The following is a 21,815-nucleotide window of genomic DNA, read 5'->3' as shown; positions in this document are numbered from 1 at the left end:
GGCGCGCCAGCCAATGGGGGCGCTCCCGGCAGCCCGCGCGGCACCCCGAAGCCCCGGGCCGCCATGAGGAGGTGAGGTGGGCGCCGGGCGAAGGGGGGGAGGGGGAGGGAGGGAGGGAGGGGGCGGCGGGCACTGCCGGTGTCTCGCTTCGTCTCTTCCGTAGGTGCGGCGGCGGGGAGGAGGCGGCGGCGGAGGAACTGGAGACGGAGGGCGAGAGGCAGCTGAAGCGGCTGCTGCGCCACCAGCTGGACACGGCGGCGTCGCTCGAGCAGTGAGTGGCGGCCGGCGGGCGGGCGGGCGAGACCCCGCAGCTGAGAGGGCCGGGGAGTGACGGGCGTTCTCGCGCAGGTGCATGGCCAAGCGGCACCGCTTCGCGCCGGCGACCGTGTACCGGCCCTTCGGAGAGGAAGCCGCCGGCGCCCGCACCTTGCCGGAGTTCCGGGCCCTGCAGGAGAGCAGTGGGGAAGCGGCATCTCTGCAGGAGCTGGGCCTCTCCGACGCCGAGATCCGCCTCTGGAGGCAGCGGGCCCATAAGGTAGGCGGCCCGGGTGCCTTGGCTCTGCCTTCAGGTCCGCCTCCTGGCCGAGCTGTCCCTCCCTGGCCCTCTGCTCTGTCCCGGCCTCCCCTCCCTCCTTTAAGGGGCCCTCCTTGCTGTCCCCCGCCCCTCTTGTCTGCTGCAGAGCCCTGGGCTTGGGGCAGCGCCGGAGGCCGCTCGGGACAGGATCAGAGCCATCCAGGAAAAGATTACTGAGCGCCAGCGCATCCTCTCCCTGCCGCAGCACTTTGCAGGCAGCAAGTCTCTCAGCAGGCGCGAGATGGAGATTGAGAATGCTCTTTTCCAGGGAACAGACCGCCATTCCTTCCTGCGGATGTTGTATCGCCAAGGTACAGTGCCCAGCTGGGCTGAGAGCTGCCCCGGATTGCGTGGGGCTCATTCCTGTTCCCAGGCTGAATGGTCAGGAATTGCCTTTGCCTCTTGTGCTATAGATGAAGCTCAGCCAAAGGCTGCCCCCGAGATGGGCCCAATGGCTCAGCTGGATGCGGTTTATCGGGAGCTTCTGAGCGAACCATTGTCAAGCCAGAGGCCCCTGGAACCACCAAAGTCTCCCCAGAAGGTGCCTGATTCATCATGCTCTACCCCCTTCAGTAGCCTTGGAGCAGCTCCGCCGGCCGTGGAGCCTGTGATGGTGACGGAACCTGTAGAGTGTGTGCCAGAAGAGGAGATACTCCGGAGCCGCCTTTCCAAAGAAGAAATCCACCGGATTCCCAGATTTTCCTCCTATAGCCCAGGGGAGCCAAGCGAGGTACTTGCCGGGCAGGCTGGGCTGGGCTGGGCTCAGGTGCTTTACTCTTCTCTGGGAGAATCCGGTTGCCTCTTGGTGCCGGAGTCATTGAGCAGCTTCCCCCCAGAAGGAGAGGGTTTGCCTCTCTGTAAAGCGCAGAACCAGGCAAAATAGCGGCCCCTCCCTGCCAGTTGTGAAGGATGATGATGAGGGATTCCTATCAAGGCTTGGGAAGCCTGCAGGGGAGAAGAATATAGTGGCCCTCAGCCTGGGTAATCTTGCGTAGAGAAAGGAGGGGCCTCTTGTTCCTCTTCCCTCTTAGCAGACAGGTATGCAAACAGGTATGTGCTGGGGAGATGGCGGGGGTTGCAACAGATACCCAGGCTGCTCCATTTCCTCTGGGGGGGTTAGGTGCTGTACGTGAAAAATCTGAGTCGCAACACTACAGTGAAGGACCTGCTGCCCTTGTTCTCCCGCTTCCAAGAAAAGAATGGCCCCCCTCTTCGTTTGCGCCTGCTGAATGGGCGCATGAAAGGCCAGGCTTTCCTCACCTTTCCCAGTAAGTACCTGGCCTCTGTGGGAGGGGAGGGCCGGGCCGGACTCTCCTCTCCTCCACTATGTTTCCTTCTCTGGCCAGCCGTGTCCCAGGCCCAGGAAGCTTTGGAGCTGCTCAACGGGTTCCTCCTGCTAGGGAAGCCACTCATCCTTGAGTTTGGTCGTAGTGGGAAGCCGGCTTCTGCCCTGGGCCCTGGAATCAACTCTGCACTCCAGAACGACGACAGCCGGTCAGACAAATCCTAGACTGTTGGGGTAGCTTGATGGCTTTGCCTGCAGACAGAGAATACTGGACGAGGCCTGGCAGGATCTGTTGCCGCTGGGGCTCTGGGCGCCCCTTTGCTTTTATGTACAGAGGGAGCCGACTGCACTTAGGGAGCAGGGAATAAAAGTGGTCAAGCTGCAGGAGTCATTTTATTAAGCCAGCATTGGATGAGAGACTCTGTTGATCTTTTCTCGCTCAGTTTGCATAAAATGTGTGAATGCTCACGATTCCTCTGGCTGTGTAGTTTGGGTCCTCAGAGCATTCTGGGGCACTGTTCAGTCAGAGGATAAATGAGTGTCGCTAAGGGATGCATTTAGCATTTGCTGAGGTGGTCTTTCTTCTAGGGGCTGGAATAAGCCCCTTTCCTTGGCCTCTTGAATTCCTAAAGAGCCGTCGGATGAATACTTAAAGTAGTTCTGGCTAACTGGAAGCCGAAGATGCTTCCTTTGTTTCAGGCAGAGCCAGGCCTTCGGCATGCAAGATGGGTTCTTTACCCCCAGCACTGCAGCAAGAATGACTCTTGGGGGAGAAGAGTGGGAGCCCAAGGCCCTCCAAGAAACAGCCTCCAGTTGGGGGTTGGAGCTCTGTTTGGTACCTCTCTGAAGTAAGAGGCAGAAGGAGAAGAGTGTTTGCAACCTGGGCAGCCTGCCAGCCAGGGTGAAGGAGGCCCATTGGTATGTGTGGGTGTGTGTATAGTTGACAGGGAAGCCCATTATCTCTTCTTCCACTCTCCCAGAAGTTTGTTTTGGGCGCTTTTCAAAAGCCACTCCCCCAGACCAGAGTCTGTTCTTGGGGGAAGAACCCTGAACTGCTCATAGCTGCCCTTGATTTCTCCTCCTCCATCATCCAGGGCAAAGGTTATGGAGGGAGTGTAGCAGGGAATGTGACTAAGTGATGGGTGCTTCCAGCCTTCCTTTTCCTCTCTGTGACAAAGAGGGAGAGTCTGATCTGATGGAGGGAGCCCAGAGCTGGCTGGCGAAGCTTTATAATGAATTCTCACCTGGTTGAAGGAGGAAAGCAACAGACACTGTTATGTTAAGGCTTACTTAGCAAATGCCGCTCTTTCTGCATTGCCTCTGATGTGGTCTTGTTCCAACACTTCCTCCCTTGCATGGAAGGAAGCCCTGCAGAAGCATGTTCTTAGGAGGGGTGTCCCACTTCTACCACCTGTGTCTTTCTGCTCCAGAAGTACCTCTCCTGGTTGCTTTTTTCTCTGGGTCACGAAAATCTGGTGGCCCCACCTTGGTTAGTTTAAAGAGTGCAGCAGTGTCAGGTTTGGTTCCAGATACCTATGGCTGCTTGGGCTGCCCTCCTTCCACGGGCAGCAGTAGGGAAAAATTACAGGCTCGGCAAGAAAGATATTAAAGGGAGACCAAGGTGTGAGAAGGCTACCCTGATCTGTCCCACTTCTTGCAGAATCTGCTGGGTGTGACTGCCCAGATTGCATTCCACCCTCCTTAAGGTGGTCACATGGTGAATTGTTTCAAGTGGCTGTAGAGGGAGAAAAAGTTCCTTTTAAGTTCCTTCACCTTAAGAACCATTTCCCCCTGGGGTTGGGTAGGGAAATGGCAAGAATGCTTTCGTCACCTATTATCAGGAAAATAGCTTTATTGGTTTGCAAAGGTTAATGGCCGCAACGCCACAATGCGTTAATCAAAAGATTTTTTTTTCCTAAACTGTTCTCCAGCTTTGGCTACATAAGCTGTGGAACAGTAAATTCACTGAACACCCAGCTTAACTGAAAGGAGCGCAGCTGTGGCCCCCACATTCCCCACCATGGGTCAGAACAAGGCAGGAGAAACCGCTTCCACCCAAAACCCGCCTCTTGACTCTTCCTGCAAGGAAGAAGGCATCACCCACAGTTTAGCTTGCTTCTTTGCCCAAGGATGCTGACCCTTCCTCCATCACTGGCATGACTAGGAGAAAATAAAAATAACACTGCTGAGTTTTTTTGTAATGGGAAGTTTCCATTGTCATGGCTTGTAACTTACACAAAGCTCTACATCCACCCACCCCTCAATTCATGGAAAAAGACTTTCCTGTGTATCTCCTAGAACAGGGGTCTCCAATGTTGGCAACTTTAAGACTTGTGGACTTCAAGTCCCAGATATCTGAGGAACTCTGGGAGTTGAAGTCCACAAGTCTTAAAGTTGCCAACGTTGGAGACCCCTGTCTTAGAATGTCTCCTAGCTCTAGAGTTCCATCCTGGCATCTCACTCTTTGGGACATCCCAATGCTCCTCCACATTGGCCACATCCAATTTTGAAGCATTGCAAGGAGGAGTGGCTGCATACTGGTCCACCAACCTGGGAATGGCCTAGTCTTGTACCTTCAAATCGGGATGTTTAAACTGGACCAAGAAATTCCTAGGCTGTTGCACCTAGAAAAGGCCTGCCGAGTTCACTGTTCCCAGCTCCTCCAGCCCCCTGCTGTTCATGGCTCTGCAAGAGAGAGGACCTTGCCAGGATGAATCCATTCCATGAGCTCCGTTACTGCTTGGGCTCTTTAACCAGCCCTTCCTGTCGTCAGTCGGGAAAGGATTGGTTGGTCCTCACCCTGCCTACTTTGCGCTCTTCCCGAGTAGATTCTTAGTTCTTTTCCTGCTGTTTGAGTTTGTGTGGCCACTGCCATGTCCTCAACACATCCTTGGGAAGCTCACCCCCTGCTGTTTCTGGGAATCACACTTTGCTTCATGTTTGTTATTTAAGCTAAGCCTTTGCTGGAGCAGGGATTCCCAACTAGTTCAGTATCGGCCACTTTTAGAGTTTTTAAGCTTCTCCATTCCTTCCTCTAGTTACCTGCCTGACCCCATATGTGGGGAGAGCCAAGTATTGGGCCTCCATCTTCCCTTGCACCCATTTGCCAACTCACTTTCACATGCTGCCTACCCTCCCACCCACCTACCCTTTTTTTTCTTCCCAAAGCATTAGCCCATCTTCTGGGAACACGTGTACTTTTTAAAATTCCCATTCTAGGACATTGCTAAATAGACCAACAGACAAACAGATGCTGGTGCAAATACATTGCTCTGGAGCAGGAGGTAGAACAGGTGGTCAACTGTGGGCATATTTTGCTGGCTTTAGTTCTTTGGGATGGGCCAGAAGTACTTTGGGGTCATCCCAATCATTTTATTTCCTTTTACTCCCAGGTTGGAAGGAATTGGTCTTGGGGTTGGAGATTCTTCTTTCCCAGACACGGCTAAGCTCCTCGGTCTCGCCTCTGTCCTTTGCCTTTATAGTACATGGAATAACAGGGTTGGAAGGGACCTTCGATCTCTTCCAGTCCAATCCCTGCTTGAGCAGGAATTCTTTCTTGGCGAGTGAAACCACTGAGCCCCTGTAAGCCCAAAGGCCTCTCAAGCTTGAAGTACTGGAAGTGGGTGGGCAGATGGAGCAGCCCTTTGATCCCAGAGCAGGTGCAGCAGGCTTGTCCACAGAGTTCTTTCATCTGCCAAGACCAGCATGTACCCACCCACAGAGCATGGACATTTCGGCCTCTTCAAACCCAGAGGCTAAATGTACAGTGTTGAGACCCAAATAACAGTGGGCTGTGGGCACCTTGTCATCTTTTTGAAATCTGTCCCTGGCAGAAGGCAGGGCAAAGGACTGGGGTGTGTCTGTCTTGTCATCTCTCAGTGGATGTTTCAGTTGCCCTAGGACATCCCTACGCATCCTTGGTCTGTTCTGTCATCAACCCCTTGTTCTGGGCTCAAACAGTTTGGGGTGGGGTCTTTTTTACTCCCTCACCAAGGACTTGCAGGTTTCTCTCAGAAATGGTGTCTGTTTTCCCACATCACTGAGCTATGTCGTCCGTCCCCCCCCCCAAATCCTTAAGTCCCGTTTCCCACTCTGGGGATGAATCGTATGGAACGGGAGACAGGATGAAGGCAGGATTTGAAAGGTGCTCTGTAGAGGCCTGGTGGACACCTGTGGCTCCTCCAAATGGACTCCTCCTGTGCCCTGCAGTCATCGGGCACTTTGCTTGGTCTTTTAGCAGCAGGAAGGTCTTCGGAGAAAACACAGCCCCACGGGCCTTGAGGAAACTGCAGCCGTCAGACAGCTGACAAGCAACATGACATCTCCAGCAGTGCCAAGTTGCATGGGGAAGAGACAGGGCTGGAGTGCTGAGGATGAAAGGAGGGTTGTGGGAAGAATAACCTATCTGTCTCTGCTTACCTATTCAGTGCATCCAGTGAGCATTTCCGTGGGTAGCCAGCCACTGCTACACGTAACCCGTCTGGCTGTATGCACTAGCCTTGGGAGATGTGAGAGGTGGCAGGGAGCTCCTGTCTGCCATGGTCCGAGAATGATGCGGACTGTAGCGGGTTGCTTGTGAGTCACCGGGTGGGCAGGAGGCACAGAGGATGGCGCCGCCAATGAACGAGATCAAGGAAGACAGGATACCCAAGTACAAGGCTTCCCCAATCTCATATTTCATGCTGTCGGGCACAAGAGGGTTGTAGAAGTCCTGGAGGATCACATGGATATTCCACACAACAGGGATGAAGCTGAGCAGTGCCCCCAGGACAAAAGTGACTCCTCCCAGAACCGCCACTTTGTCCTTTGCTGGGGAGCTCTGAGAAAAGATGGTGCACCTCATCCCTGCCACAGAGACAATGGCAGCCAGCGAACCTATAGCAATGGAGGTGGCCATCAGCGCTTGGGCCACCTGGAGGTCAGTGGGCAGGCTGAGCAGAGAGTTGTAGATGTCACACTGTGTGATGCCTGTGCTGTAGATTGCACACTCCATCCAGAGTCCTTTTGAGAAGCCAACAGCGGTCACGATGCTGGAGCCGATGTAGGAGCTGATCCGCCAGTTGGGCAGTAGGGTGGCTATCAGGGTGCCCAGCAAGCCCAGCAGCCCCAAAATGTAGCCTACCAACTGGAGTCCAACCGATACCATGCTTGCTCTCCTGCTGATGCTCGTTGGTGCCTCCTTGCTCTCTGTGCCCTTCTGCTCAAGTGTAGGTTGGAACAAATGTGTAGAAGACAGGGAACTTGAAAGAAAATCATCCTGGATTAATTATTAGCTTCTGAAAAAAATGCCAAGTGCCCTTTGTCCATCCCCTTATCTGTAGAAATTACGTCCGAAAACGTAAAAGAAAACTCTCCGTTATGATAAATAGGGCAAAGGGAGGAACCATATGTTTCGCTAGTTTAACAAAAATTCTGCGAGACTACTTGATGAGAAGCAACTGTTCATTTTCAGAGGAAGAAGCCCATAACAATTGTGGTCCCATTTCGATGAGAAGGTGACCCTCAGTCTATCTATACGGGAGAGCATATACTCATCTGAATCAGATGGGTGGTACTTACATTTGAGAAATAAAATAAAGCTTTGCTATGTATTTTGGACACTTCTATAGAAAAATAAAACGTTTATCTTGATTTTAAAAAATCTTTTGCAAAAAGAGAAGTGTGGAGTGAGGAGCCATTCTTAAACTTGCTCACACTTGCAAGTAAAAGGGGTGGGGGTAACTGGTTCTGAGGGACTGATGACACTCAACTGTACATTTCCATCCCAGGACACCCCAATGAAGCTGTCGAAGTGCTGTCCCAGTGTCTGGAGGCCATGCGGGTCTGGATGGGGAGAAACAGGCTCAAGCTCAACCCCTCCAAGACTGAGTGGCTGTGGATGCCGGCATCCCGGTACAGCCAGCTGCAGCCGCGGCTGACTGTTGCGGGTGAGTCACTGGCCCCGATGGAGAGGGTGCGCAATTTGGGCGTTCTCCTGGATGGGCGGTTGTCCTTTGAGGAACATCTGACGACCGTCTCCAGGAGAGCTTTTTATCAGGTACACCCGATTCGCCAGTTGCGCCCCTTTCTAGACCGGGATTCCCTATGCACAGTCACTCATGCTCTTGTCACTTCTCGCCTGGACTACTGCAATGCTCTCTTCATGGGGCTCCCCTTGAAGAGCACACGGAGGCTTCAGTTGGTCCAGAATGCGGCTGCGCGGGTGATATATAACACCTCTCCTGTGCAAGCTGCACTGGCTGCCTGTGGTCTTCCGGGTGCACTTGAAGGTGTTGGTTACCACCTTTAAAGCGCTCCATGGCTTAGGACCAGGTTATCTACAGGATCGCCTTCTGCCACCGTTTGCCTCCCACCGACCCGTGCGCTCCCATAGGGAGGGCCTCCTTAGGGTGCTGTCAGCCAAACAATGTCAGCTGGCGGCCCCCAGGGGGAGGGCCTTCTCTGTGGGGGCCCCTACCCTCTGGAACAAGCTTCCCCCAGGACTTCATCAACTTCCTGATCTCCGGACCTTCCGCTGCAAGCTGAAGGCGTATTTATTCTTCCGCGCAGGACTGGCATAGAATTAGTATTATTATTTGTAATTTTAAATGGGGTTTTATGGTTTTATGTATTTTAATTTAGGGGCCAAATTTAATAAGTTTTTTATCAGTGTTTTTATTTGTATTGTATCTATCTATTGTTGGTTTTTATCTGGCTGTGAACCGCCCTGAGTCCTTCGGGAGAAGGGCAGTATAAAAATTAAATAATAATAATAATAATAATAATAATAATAATAATAATAATAATAATAATAAAACAAAAAAACAAATGATCCCTCTCCTTGTGTTTAACTGCTTTGGGACAGCCAGACCAGAATGACAGAATGGGAGGGGGCTTTGGTGGCTCAATACATCCCTTGCCCCCGCCTTATCCTAGCAGAAGGAGGGCTTTTCCTTGCTAATTGCCCAGCGTGGTGGAAATGAGGTTTGGCTTCCTTGCTTCTCTCCCACTGCCTGCACTGATTGGCAAGCAGGGTTGCTGGGGTATGTGTGTGTAAGTTTCCCCACAAATGCCCCAATTTATTTTCTATTTTTGGTGCAAAAAGGCCACGAGGTTGGGTGGGTTGGGGACAGCAGTGTTTCCTACTGCCCTCCAGCCCTCCTATAATACAGACAGAAGGGAATATTTGTAGCTCAGAGTTGAACTGTGCGGTTTTTGGTGCTCTTTAAGTGTGGTTGTTTTCTGGCAGATGTTCATTATGAAACTAGGTAACAAGATTGGTGCCTAATGATGCTACCTAGTTGGGTAATGAAATTTCTACCAGAAAACAATCGAGCTCAGAGAGCACCAAGATCCCTGCCTCTCACAGTCTTGCAAGGCAACTGAAACGCGGTTGTAGCATCTGGACGGTTGATAAGCAGCTGTCTTGCCTGGCCACTTCCTTTGACTGCCGTGATATACAGGAGAGTAACTCAGGACAAAAGCCAGGGCTTGGAGGAGAGGAATTGCGCGAGGGCTGGGCCCTCATCCGATGCACTCATGGATTTCCCCTACAGGCCAGTTTTGGCCTGGCTCTCCTGTGCGAGGGTGGCAGGTCGTGGGTCTGCCGGGTGACTAAGGCTGTCAGCCAGTGCCACCAGGGAGCCATGACTCCAGGAAGGAGAAAGGCAGTTGCTGACAGCAAGGTTTTGGCAGAGCCACCTGTAGCCTTCTCGCCCACTGCTTAGCCATGCTTCCAGACAGGCAAGGTGGGCTACCATACAACTCGCCTTCCCAGCAATGAGACAGTGGCGTTGCCCTACAGCAACAAGCCGAGCCGTCAGACTCCATGGCATCCTAAAGGTTATCCTCAGGGGCGCCACGGTGGCTCCCACAACTCTTGCAAGGCTCCCAGGGGGATCGGCCCCCTCGCCTGGCCTCAAGCAGCCTTTACCCGGCTGGAGCCTTCGACAGAGGGCGCTTCGGCCACAGGCTGGCATGAGCTCCGCAGGGCAACCCAGCTCGCCACCTAGTCCGGGCAGGACTTCCCAAGCCCTGGGGAAGCGGGCGGGGGAGAAGGGCTCCCGGGCAGCTCGACCCCTTCCCCGGAGGACCGAGTGGCTGCTTCAATGGAACCTCTTCTCCTTTCTTCCCACTGGCTTTCCCTGAAGGCGCCTCGTTTACTGACTGGAGGCTCAGCGAAACAGCCTGTCCCTCCCCTCTCCTCCCCTCTTTCGCTTAATTGGTCGGGGAGGATGGGGGGCAGTCGCCAAGGCAGCGCTTGGGGAAGGCTCTCTGCGGAGCGGGACCCCGCCTCTCTTCAGCGGCGTCCTGAGCCAAGTCGGCGATGGGAAGCCCTGGCCCAGAAACAGACAAATCCCGCAGGGACTGGGACCGACGGGCGCGCGCGCTCAGCCCCGAGTCGCCCAACGGAGGGGCTCGGCCTCCCCCGGACCACGCTTCCCAGAAGGCCAAGCGAGAAGGAAAGGTCCCCTTTATGCCACCCGCTGACTGACCCATTTGGAGCACGGATGGGCAGCTGGCTCGCCTGACGGGCAGCTAAGGCAGCGAGGGGCCAGGGGAGGCGTGCGAGCTCCGCCTCCAGGGCGTGGCTGGCTAGGGCGCGCGGCGAGCTCCGCCTCCAGGGCGTGGCTGGCTAGGGCGCGCGGCGAGCCCCGCCCCTTGGCGCCTCCGACGGGCCGCGACTGGCGGCGGGTCCGCCGAGCTTCTGCAAGACTCCTCGGAGAGCCCCCGCCAGAAGCCAGGCGAGCGAAGCAAGACCTAGGAAAGCAGGCGCGGAACAGGGGGCGCCTCGGAGGGTTTAACGGGGGACAGACAGAGTGGCTGCCTCTGCTTTGCCCCTCTAGCTGCCGGCACCGGCGGCGGGCCTGGCTCACTCCTCTCCAAGGCGTTTTCCGTTTTCCCGGCGAGCCGGGCGAGGGGTGCGCTCTGGCAGGCCCGATTTACCCGTGGGTGCCCCCGATGCCTGGAGGTGGCGCGCGTGACGTCAGCAGCATCCTTGTTCTCGCTGCATCCCATACACCTCCTCGCTGTTGCCATGGCAACCACTTCCCCGACGGCAGAGGTAAGGGATCGAACTCCTCCCGGCCTTCGTGCGCTCCAGGAAGGGCTGTCTCCCTTTGGAAAATGCGGGAGGGAGTGTGGATGGGGTGGTTTCTGTGGCCGGCTTGCCTGGTGCTCGCTCCCACTGCAGAAACTCCTCCCCGATCCAGTCTCCGTCTCCCCGCGCGTCTTGGGGACCTGATCCCTGTTCCTGCTGCCTCGGCAAAACTTACTCCTCGCCCAGCGCCGGCACCTGCGAGCCAAACTGCGGGGAGGAGGGAGGGGAGGGTGCCTGAGAGGTTGGAGGGGGGCGTTTGGCTCACCAGTTGCGACGCTTGTAACTGAAATGAAGATCCTATTTGGACTGTGGGGTTGCCACTCCCCTTCTTGCGCAGAAGCCCTGCATTGTGCAATGTTGGGGGGGGGGAGGGATTACCGCTTCTCTTCCATCATCTGATGTAGAACCATATAGGCAGGGACCTGCCTTCAGGGCCCCCCTCCTTCCTCCCAACAAATCTGTCCAAATCTGCTTCGGAAGCTGTTTTTCCATGACAGTTACCCTGTGCTGGTATTATTTGCAGGAAGAAGGGCAGCTTTGGGACTGGCTTAGGCAACTGGGTCTCAAGCACCTTCAAGGATGGTGGTGGAAGTGAAGAATGTGAGAATTAATGGGAGGATTTTTAACTGGTTTGCTCTCTTCTTCCTAACAGTTGGCTGAGACCTTTAACTGATAGAGTGAAGACCTAACATGGCAAGTAGGTGAATCCTTTGCTGGAGGGGAGGCATGTTTTCCACCCATCCTACGGAGAAGGGGCTCAAAGGCCCCCTGTGCCACATGTGGCTGGCTGGGTTTCTTCTACATTCTCAAATTGGCAAAAAAATACATGGAGAGGAAGGGGAGGAGGGCTTTTCTTAGGCTGTTCAAATTGGGGAGTCTTGGGGACATTTTGGCCACTACTGGAACCGCCCTAATTGGAGGTTACCTTTCCAGGAGGGGCCTGCTCGCCTTTGCCTGTGGTTTGTCTTCTCTGAGGGCAAGCTGGGTAGCCTTTCCAAATGCCACAGCCCACAACTGAGGCTGATGGAGGTTATTTTTAGCTGTTCCAGTTTTAAGGTAGTATTTTCCCTCTTTGCATCAACACAGCTGATGGTCAAGCGAATTGGGCTATCAGCCCACATGAGCCCAGTCTTGCCTGTCCCAGGTTAAGGAGAAGGAACAATACCTCTTCTTCTGCCACTGGAGATTTGGATGGGAGGGGCTTGCCCGATCTTGCTCTGCAATAAAGCAGCAAGACCTCCACCACAGAAGGAGAATGGGAACTGGCAGAAATGCCGGCAGACATTTTGGGCAATTCTCAGTCTGTTAAGGTGGCCATGTTGGTGTCTGTCTTCCAGCCTTCCTCACAGCCCCAAAAGCCCATTCTGTCCTGAAGCGCTTTCCACGGGCCAACGGCTTTCTGGAAGAGTTTCGCCAGGGCACCATTGAGCGTGAGTGCGTGGAGGAGGTCTGCAGCTATGAGGAAGTCAAGGAGGTTTTTGAGAACAAGGAGAAGACGGTAGGTGGGTCTGGGGGGGAGCAGCAGGGGTGGCATCCCTTATCTTTCTCCCACAAACTCCCTTGCACGAGGGTTCCCCACTTTGCCCCCAAGATGTGGATAAGAATCCATCTGGATGGGGGCTTCAGTCATTAAGGGGAGAATCGGCATGTTAATTTCAGGTGCTCAGCATAACATCCCTTTCATTTATTCCAAGTGTCTGAAAAGGCATATTATTCACTGATCAAGAAATAAAAGGCTCCATGGTGTAAAAGAGTGATGAGTGGGCAGGAGGGCAACAGGGTGAATTTTGCAGGAGGAAAGCAAAATGGGCAAATAGTTGGGGGATTGGAAAACAAAAAAGCTGTGCGCCAATTAAAACCCAAAGAAAAAGTGTGCATTTCAAGTCAGAGGACTAAGTACAAAATAAGTAGTCTTATTTTGGCAATTTCTCCAGACAGCAAGGCCATTTGCACTGCCTCCTAGTGATGGGACTGAGGGATTGCATATGAGGTGCTCCTGGCACATGGTCCAAATCCTTAGGCACCTGTGAGCTAACCAATTTCAGGGGGGTTAAGAGGGGAGGGTGGATGGTTGCTGACTGGTGTCTCCCATTTCTGGCAGATGGAGTTCTGGAAGGGCTATGCCTACTCCGTCAAAGATGCCTCCGACGGGACAGACCGGTCTGATGCCATTTATGTTGTGGTGCCCCTGCTAGGCGTGGCATTGCTCATTGTCATTGGTCTCTTCATCATCTGGCGCTGCCAGCTGCAAAAAGTCACGCATCACCGTCCCTCCTACCCGCAAAATAGGGGCCTGGCCAGCCGAGCTGCTCGCAGCTTGCCAAGGGTGAGGGTGCACCGCGAAGCTCCTCCCAGCCAAAGCGAAGCCCACTGCCAACAGGATCCAAGTGCCAGAGGGGCTGCTGATGGCGAGTGGGGGCAGGGGTCACCCAGTCAGCTGGCCAGGACGCTTGTTGAGCCCGAGCACATGGCTCCCCCCCTGTCTAGACTGTGCAGTGCCACTCCTCCCCCCTCCTACGAAGAAGTGACGGGGCAGCCTGACTGTGGTGGCAGCAGTGGCGCCGAGGAGGCCAACATGTCCTACAGCGACCCACCTCCCAAATATGAGGAGATTATGAATCCTCTTCATGCTCCTGGGAAGTAGCGGCCCCGGATCCTTTCGGCCAGGGGATGCCATCACAGAACAGCCTTATCCTCCACCCTCACCAAGTGCTCCATAGGTGGCAGGTGCCATTCACCCCCTTCACTCCTTCTGCTAGGCTGTTGTGGGATCCTCAACTGGAGCGGTTCTAGTTGCAGGGATGCAGTAGAAAGCATGGCTGAACTGGGTGGCCCAGGGGTCCCTTTACAGGGAAGACGGCTGAATGGCAGTTTGGGTAGCTTCCCAGGGAGGAGGCTGGGCCCTACTGCTACAGGGGGGCATTCAGCACGTTCGATGTCCACACTTTTGGCAAGAGCTTGGTTGGGTGCTGATAGTAGATCGGGTGGTGTGGGGGCTTTACCACTCTTTCTACCCACCTGGAATGGTGCTGAGGAGGAGGAGGAGGGCAGCAGGTATGCCTTTTTGGCATGTATCTGACATGGGAAAATGCCAGTCCTTCTTTTATGCTCAGCTCACTTTATCTTTCTACCCAACACTGCTTTGTTCAACCAAAAGAGGGGAAGAAAGCCCACCTCTGTGTTTGCTCTCCCTGTGGAATGCTGCCTTTGTCTATGGATTAAGTCTTGATGTGAGGCCTCCTTCTCCAAGGAGAAGCAGCCCAAAGCAAAAGTGAATTTTTGTATTCACAAAGCCAATGCATTGGCAATTGCCATTTTCTGATGTACCTGTTTTACTGGAAGATTGTGTGTCTATGTCTGTGCATGTAATTTCTATGTGCATATGGAGGGCAGAGGAGAAGGACTGAGCCCCTCCCTCCCTCTCAGAAACACATCAGGACATTTTCTCGCCCGTCAGGCTTATCCCACTGGCCCAATCTGTGTCTTCCTCTCCTTGAGGCTGTCCAAAGGTAGACCCTGGGAGCAACACGCTGCCAAAGATGATTCTGGATGGGCATCTGTGCTGGGGACCCCCTTCTGCTGCAACAGCACTTCCTCCTCTACTGGGATTCTGTCGCAACAGTCGACTTTCCCTTCGGCCCCTTTCTTTGGCCCTTTTCCCTGTTGAATGGAGTGGGGCATCCTGTTCCTCCTGCCCTCAGTGCTCTGGGTCTCCCCTCACCATGCAGCCCCCTTTCTTTCACTGGGATTCCCTGGAGATGTCTCCTTGCCAGAAGGAACAGCTGCTTGATATTTTCACTCCCCTGGACAAAGTACACTCTTTCACACTTCTTTCTCAATGGTGCTAATAATGCATACCCAGGTATTCTCTCCTTGTATGACACTCTGTATGCTGCTTTACTGTATTTATACATTTTGTTTAAATGGAAAGAAACTTCATTTCTCATGGGTAATAGATTGCTTCTTGCACTGTTATCAACACCAGATCGTGATCAACCATGAATTTAGATGTGGATAGTGGCAAAAGGTTAAAAAAAAAATGACACCAAACATTGTAGAGTACAGCAACTCTCCTTCTCCCTTCACTGCCTGCCTTACAGGGAGATTTTACTCCTCTCTTAAGAAGAAGAGCTGCCTACTAACCTGGTATCAACCACTCTGAGCCCAGGGAGACTGGTGCCTGTGGCAAGTTTTCCCATTCCATCCTTTCAGGGCCCAGTGAACCTGAAACAGGCAGGTGGGTCTTGGGGTCATCAGTGGAGAGCGGTTGGCATCTTCCATGCTGCTTGTGAAACTTTGGGAGATCTTTTCTGAGACCCCGATCTGCACATCAGCCGATCAGCTCTCCCTTCAGAAGAATCTGAAAGCAAAGGATGAAACTGCCCAGGCTTTGTCCCTGCTGGATGGTCCAAGGGCTTTGTGCCAGTGGGTCATGGTGTGATTTTGTTCACAGAAATGGTTTGCGCAATAGACATATTTAAACACCATGTCTGCTTGTCACATTCTGTTCCAATTGCTGTATTTCTAGGTCTAAGTTAGCCTTCTCCAGCCTGGCACTCCATGCTCCATGGGCTGGATTGTGTGTGCCACGTGTTGGGGTATTTATTTATTTTATTTTATTTTATTCAATTTTTATACCGCCCTTCTCCCGAAGGACTCAGGGCAGTGTACAGCCAAGTAAAAAATCACAATATCAATATTAAAAGAAATTAAAACAAGCATATTATAAAATGGCCAGATTTAAAACGAATTAAAATATTAAAATATAAATAACCCAATAAAATTTTAACCCAATAAAATTTTAGGCCAGTCCCGCTTGAATAAATAAGTGCGTTTTCAGCTCACGGCGAAATGTGTGCATGTGTGTGCCACTCTGAGATTGTACTTTTCCAGCTTTTGGTGGATGCCAAGTTGGAGAAGTCCTTCCCATGAGGTAGACATGAAGGGAGCAATTGGGTGGCTGGGACCAGATTGCATCTCAAGGGCTTGGATTATATGATGAGCTCTTCCTGAGAGCAAAGCCTAACGAAATTAGGTACCGATGCCGCTAAGCCTCTTTCGGGCACCTCGGCTTGAAGCTGCCCTAGAGAAGCAGCAGGTGGGCCGGAGACAAGCCCTTGGCCTAGGCAGGCAGGGCAACTGGAGAGGCTGGCTCCCTTTCGGGTCAACACGCGAGAGGCGAGCTGGAGCCTCCGGGCGCCAGGTCAGGGTCACAGGCTGGCCGGGCTAGCTGACTGGGATTCAGCGCCTTTGGCCAAGCACGCGAGCGCTGCCCGGCCGCAGCTGGGGGGCGGGCCACGGCAGGCCAATAGCGGCCCGAAGCCGGTGACCGGTGGGCCCTGAAATCGGGCCCAAGGGAAAAGGAAATGCCCGGGCAGGACAGAGCTAAACGGGGCTGCGAACCATCCGCCGCTTTTGTCCTCGTCGCCCTTCCCGGCCTCTTCCTGCTGCTCTGGAGGATTCCTTGCCTGGTGCAAAACCTTTCAAGCGCCTCTGTCAACTGACTCTCCTGCGCGCCCCAGAAAGACCCAGTGGGTAGGTGTGGGGGTCCGCGCGCGCATGCAAGACCTAGACCCGTTCTTTGGGCGCTGTGGACTTCCCCGCCGCCAGGACCCTCTGGCGGGTGTGCTTGCAGGGCTGTACGAAGGGAAGAGCTATTTAATATGGAGGCTTTGCCGGGACTGGCTGGTGAGAATCTTCGCCTGGAGCGCGGGGGACTCCGGCGGAGTTTTTGTGTCCGCGACCTGGGGGAGAGTCTTCTGGGGTCTGAACAGCGTCGCAGGATCTCTTTCGCGCGCGTGTGTGGGACAAAATCCCAAGGGGCGCTCTCCTTCCCTTCCCCACAAGAGTTTGAATTGCTGAGCGTTTGGGCAATCGCTCCCGTTACAGAAGATAGAAGAGCGGGCTATGGGGTCTGCACAGCTGGACGAAGCCAACCGAGAGGCGGAGTTCAGCGAAGCCATCAGCCGGCTCATGCGGGTCCCTAGCCGGCTGAAGGTGGCAGCCGACCAAGACTTTCTCCTCTTTCCAGATGCAGGTCCCTGGAATGCTTTTGCCAGCAGGTAAAGCAGGGACCTTTTATGTGGGTAGTTAGTTGTGGGGGCGGAATTCAGAGTTTCCCTGTATTGCCACAGGCCAGACTGCCCTGGCTGTTCATAAAAAATAAAAGGCACAAAAAGCCATTCAACATTTAATCCATTAAGTGATACTGTGGCCCCAATCCTATTACTGGCCATTTCAGATCAACACCTGCTTTTTAACATCCTTGCACCTCTGGGGAGTGGCTGCTCCAAAGTGAAGGAGAGAAACAAACCTACATCCCACCCCAGGCGCTGTAGTAGAGGAGACCTTGAGGAGCCCTTTGTGGGATGAATGAGATGGTCTGAAGATCCCGAGAAAGCTTTTACAGGCTGAAGCCACGCAGAGTATTGGAAGCCAATGAAATGTTTACAAAACCAGTTGGATGGCTGTAACAACTTGCATGTGCTAGCAGGTGGGCTGCACGGTTGTAGGTTATTGCGATCTTGAAAGACCGTCCCATGTAAAGCAGACTGGCATAGTCCAGCTTTGGGGAACGCGCAACATTTTCCTGGCTGGCCTCCACCTGCAAATCTAGCAATAGTTGTGAATTGCCCCCCCACCAATCCACTCCTTTGAGGAAATGCAAACCTGTCCAGAATTGGAGCAGAGAGCCAGATGGTTTTGGTTTTTAACTGTCAAATGATGTCTGCCAGTGATCTCATGTCCAACCATGGAAAAGAGGATCCTGCATCTCCTCTGAGGGAGCAACCCCCCCCCAAGTTAACTTTCCACACTGGCTGGAGGGAGCAGATGTGCTGCTTGTGGTGGTCCCAGGCTGCCATGATCGATGGTATCAAATATTGGAGAGAGGATCAAAAGATTATTGTGCAAAAATGCTCATTTAAGTCTGGAACTAAGGAAAACAAAGGCAATGTAGCATCTTTTTTTGGCATGTACATCCACAGTGATTTCTGGGCTTTTGCCAAGGGAATGCAGAAGACCCTGAAACTCACAAAGTTACAGGCTGTATAGCCTCTGAAATGATACATAGGACCTGGAAAGGCAATATAAATGATAAGGCAACCATTAATGTAGGAATATGGATCTGATAATGACATGGGGTGAGTTTATTGTGGGCTGGCTTGCTAACTTTTCATTCTGGTCTTCTAAAGAGGCTCCTAGCCTGCCTCATCTGCCTTCTAACTTAAACATGGTCCTTAACTGTGCTCACACACCACAGGAACGGCAACAATTCAGTTTGCCTGCTGTGCCTGACATGCATTTCAGAGTCATATATGCAAGGACACAGCATTATTTGTCCCCCGTCCCCCCCACAGAGTTGAGCACTGGTAGCCAGATCCTCATTTCTGTGCACTTTCCATCCCATCTCCAGGCTTGCAGTCTGACTAAAAGAGATCCAGGTAACTTACTTCCTCCAGGTCACTCAGTAGCTGGCATACCACCTCCACCCATTATCCGGAAAGGGAAGCTGGAGGCAAGGCAGAAGTTGCCAGGATAGTTGGACCCACAATGAATCTCTAGGAGGCACACAATGGCCTCCTTTAAGGAAATGGATGTGTCTATCCAGCCATCCCACCCACAGCCACTTGGAGGGGGGCATGGTTCTAGCTGCAAGGGGACAAAACTCATGCCACAAGGTATTCACCCGTCCATCCATCCATCCGTTGTATTGATATGGCTGCCCAATAGACTTAGAATAACTTTATTGTCACTTTGAATGTACACTAATTGGCATACATTAAAACAAAATTTCATTGCATATAGTTCTCAGAGGGTCACTATCTCCAATATATGCTACATAAACGTGACAAAACAAACAAATAAATACATACAAAATTATGCATATACCCATATATATTATATGACTCAGAGAAACAATACAATCTAGTTCAGATGTATACATGTACATGGCGAGAAAAATGACTCTTGCAAGTTTACCAGACGAATGGCCTAGGGAAGAAAGCTGTTACAGAATCTGGTAGTCCTGCTAGAAATAGAAAAGAATAGAATAGAATTTTTTATTGGCCAAGTGTGATTGGACACACAAGGAATTTGTCTTGGTGCATATGCTCTCAGTGTACATAAAAGAAAAGATATGTTCATCAAGAATTCTAAGGTACAACACTTAATGATAGTCATAGGATACAAATAAGCAATCAGGAAACAATATCAATAATTAATTATTATTTAATAAGAAATAAATAATTCAAAACCTCCTCCCAGAGGGAAGCAATAGAAAAAGACCCTGAAGTGGGTGTATGGTGAGTCAGCTTCCTATAATCTTCTCCACTTTCCTCACCACTCTTTGTATGGATTTTCTATCTGAGGCACTGCTGCCACCAAACCAAACAGTGATACAGTTTGTTAAAATGCTCTCAATTGTGCCTCGGTAAAAAGTAGCCAGAACAGAAGGAGAAAGATGTGCTCTCAGTGCCCATCTCCTAAAAAGCAACTCTGGGCAGCATGCAGCAATTGACTTGAAACATACTTCTCTAACTCGGGTCATACTGTAGACCAGGGGTGAAATGCTCCAAGTTCGGACCAGATTGGCTGACCCGGTAGCAATGGCGGCAGGTGGTTTGGAGAACCGGTAGCAAAAATCCCTGCCCCCCCCCATGCCCAGCTGAGCCACGCGATCATCAGAGCCTTTTTTTTTACTTTTAAAAGCATTTCTGCTGAAGAGGTTTTAAAAATGCTTTTAAAGGGTTAAAACAAGGCTCTGACGATCCCAGCTGAGGTGCCTTTTTTAAAAGGTAAAAAAGCTGAAGCCTGCTAGGCAAAATATGGGGGTGTAGGCAAAAAATGGGGGGGGTTTCGTTTGAGAGAGAGAGAGAGAGAGAGAGAAAGAAAGAAAAAGAGAAAGAGGAAGGGAGGAAAAAGAAAGGAGAGGAAGGAAGGACTACAAACCTGGCACTAGACGCAGCTTCAGAGGATAATCCAGCGCTGAAAGGGACCTGGAGGTCATCTAGTCCAACCCTGCTCCAGCAGGACATTGTTAGTGAGTTTCTGTCTTTTGATCCCATCACATAGCCACGCCCACCCAGTCACATGACCTCCCACCAAGTCATGCCCACCAAGCTGTGCCCACAGAACCAGTAGGAAAGAAATTTAAATTTCACCACTGCTGTAGACCCAAGTTAGCCCAAAGCCTGGGAGGTGGGAATGGAACTGATAGTGGAGAAACTGCCTGCCTTCCTGTTCCCACACAAGCCTCTTTGCACAGGAATTTTTTTCGCTCATTTCCCTTTCCCTTTGCCCTCTCCTTCCAGCTGGAAGGATGCAAGGAGCTAATGGGTTTATAAGAAGATTTTTGGCTTAAGGAAGGATAATTCTTAACCAGCCCTAGATCTGAAGTACGGGGGTGAGGTGGCAGTTAATTTGTTGAATTGACCCATGAGTCCTCCAAGACCATGGGGAAGTGAGAGTTGATAGAAATCATCCCCAAGAGCCCTAGGAAGATTTCCTTTTCTGGAGCTGATGGGGTCACTTTCCTTTCCCCCACCCTTAGAAATGAAGTCTCTCTGTTCCCAACTTTCCGGAGCACAGCAGCAGCGTCCTTGCTAAAGATTGAATCCAGAGCTACAGAGGGTGCTTTGTCTTCTCTGCCCTTGGGAGAACAAAGTTGACTTGCAGGGGGTGGAGAATAAGAGAAGAGAAGAATGAGGATAACCCCCTCCCCAATTGTGCCAGTATGTACTGTGCATATGAGCACAATGCTTCTTGGCTTGAGGTCCCCTTTTCCAGTCTGTGGGCTACTTGAGGCAATCCATACTGGGCACAGCAAGGAAGCCAGCATGCCACATCCCAAATGCCCAGGAGCTGGTTTTCCTGCCCTTTGGCAGCCAAAGTGAGCAAAAGCTACCAACCGCATATTCAGATAGCTCAGACACAGGGTTCTTGCAGTGACTGAGGTCTGCTGATGACCAGTTCCTTTAGGCTCAAGTAGAGATTGTGGTGATGACATACGTGTGCACGCACAAGCGAGCAGGACATGCCCGTGGTGATGTGTCATATTTAATTCTAAGCCAGTCGCTTTGCTTGTGATGCCCCTTCCAGGGAGGGGCAGGCCAATGTTATGTGACGGATGCTGAGGCCTATTGGCCTAGTGCAGCATCACTTGCTGTGCCAAGGAGCCATGCGGGGCTGTTGACCAAGGTCCCTGTTACTCTCCCAGAGGATCCCTGGGAGGAAGATCTGCCCGTTTACAGGGCAGGCCTTTGATGCCACTGCAGAAGTGGCTGGGCAGCCCAGGTTCCCTTCCTTTGGGTCTTGTTCCTAACAGGCATTTGTGGATACAATCTGGGAAGAGGGAATGTCGGACGCGCCCCCTCAGGTGACAGTGGAGAAGATCAGGCAGAGGAAGAGCAGGTAAGAAAAAGGATGCCCCGCTAGGAGAAGAAATTTCATCTGTAAGCTGAAGATTCCCTCTACAGGCACCAGAAGCAGCACTAGCTGCATGAGTGGGGCAGTGGGTAAGCAAGGCAAAGTAACTCTTGGGATCATTTACAACCTCCCCATCTAGCTGGCTAAACTAGCATTGGTGTCTCTCCTTTCTGATAGCCTAGAAGATTCCAATCCCAAAAAGGGGACTTCTTTTGGCTGAAGTTTAGGAACTGTCATGAGAAGAGTGGCTGTCCTTCTTAGGAGATTTTTAAAAACAGAAGCTGGATGGCCCTCATTGGCCACAGTTGTTGACTTCCTGCACCTTCTAGGGGGATAACCTGGAGCAGGGGGCTTCCAAGGGACACCTGACATTGCTTCTGGGCTGTTGGGTTGAGCTGTCAAAGCAGACCATCATCTGCCTCAGCTGGTTTGAAGTGCATTCAGTTCACTGG

The 21,815-nt window shown here is 52.3% G+C and overlaps 3 protein-coding genes across 5 annotated transcripts; 2 read left to right on the top strand and 1 right to left on the bottom strand.

Annotated features, from left to right (window-relative positions):
- The first annotated feature begins 17 nt into the window (after nucleotides 1-17).
- Nucleotides 18-2,241, top strand: RBM41 (RNA binding motif protein 41). 3 transcript variants are annotated; one of them, XM_058197058.1, is made up of 7 exons: nucleotides 18-71; nucleotides 164-271; nucleotides 349-535; nucleotides 681-885; nucleotides 988-1,304; nucleotides 1,695-1,842; nucleotides 1,975-2,241. In XM_058197058.1, the coding sequence occupies exons 1-7, from the start codon at nucleotides 64-66 to the stop codon at nucleotides 2,082-2,084; spliced, it is 1,083 nt and encodes a 360-aa protein (XP_058053041.1). In that variant the 5' UTR covers nucleotides 18-63; the 3' UTR covers nucleotides 2,085-2,241. The 3 variants fall into 3 exon arrangements, with proteins under 3 accessions (XP_058053041.1, XP_058053039.1, XP_058053040.1); XM_058197057.1 differs by having other exon boundaries at nucleotides 24-71; nucleotides 1,921-2,241; XM_058197056.1 differs by having other exon boundaries at nucleotides 1,695-2,241.
- A 1,325-nt stretch (nucleotides 2,242-3,566) lies between these two features.
- On the bottom strand, nucleotides 3,567-8,560 carry CLDN2 (claudin 2). Its single transcript, XM_058197059.1, has 2 exons — nucleotides 6,279-8,560; nucleotides 3,567-4,019 (listed from the first exon to the last, which is right to left on the bottom strand). Exon 1 carries the CDS (start codon nucleotides 7,003-7,005, stop codon nucleotides 6,325-6,327), a length of 681 nt encoding a protein of 226 aa, XP_058053042.1. The 5' UTR covers nucleotides 7,006-8,560; the 3' UTR covers nucleotides 3,567-4,019; nucleotides 6,279-6,324.
- Nucleotides 8,561-10,298: 1,738 nt separating this feature from the next.
- On the top strand, nucleotides 10,299-15,763 carry PRRG3 (proline rich and Gla domain 3). The gene is made up of 4 exons (XM_058154596.1): nucleotides 10,299-10,902; nucleotides 11,591-11,635; nucleotides 12,276-12,436; nucleotides 13,040-15,763. Exons 2-4 carry the CDS (start codon nucleotides 11,629-11,631, stop codon nucleotides 13,580-13,582), a joined length of 711 nt encoding a protein of 236 aa, XP_058010579.1. The 5' UTR covers nucleotides 10,299-10,902; nucleotides 11,591-11,628; the 3' UTR covers nucleotides 13,583-15,763.
- The last annotated feature ends 6,052 nt before the right edge of the window (nucleotides 15,764-21,815 follow it).

Source organism: Ahaetulla prasina, chromosome 11 (assembly GCF_028640845.1).
Source record: "Ahaetulla prasina isolate Xishuangbanna chromosome 11, ASM2864084v1, whole genome shotgun sequence".
NCBI lineage: Eukaryota > Metazoa > Chordata > Lepidosauria > Squamata > Colubridae > Ahaetulla > Ahaetulla prasina.
Note: the sequence above shows the minus strand (reverse complement) of the source record. Positions and strands in the feature narration are given on the sequence as shown.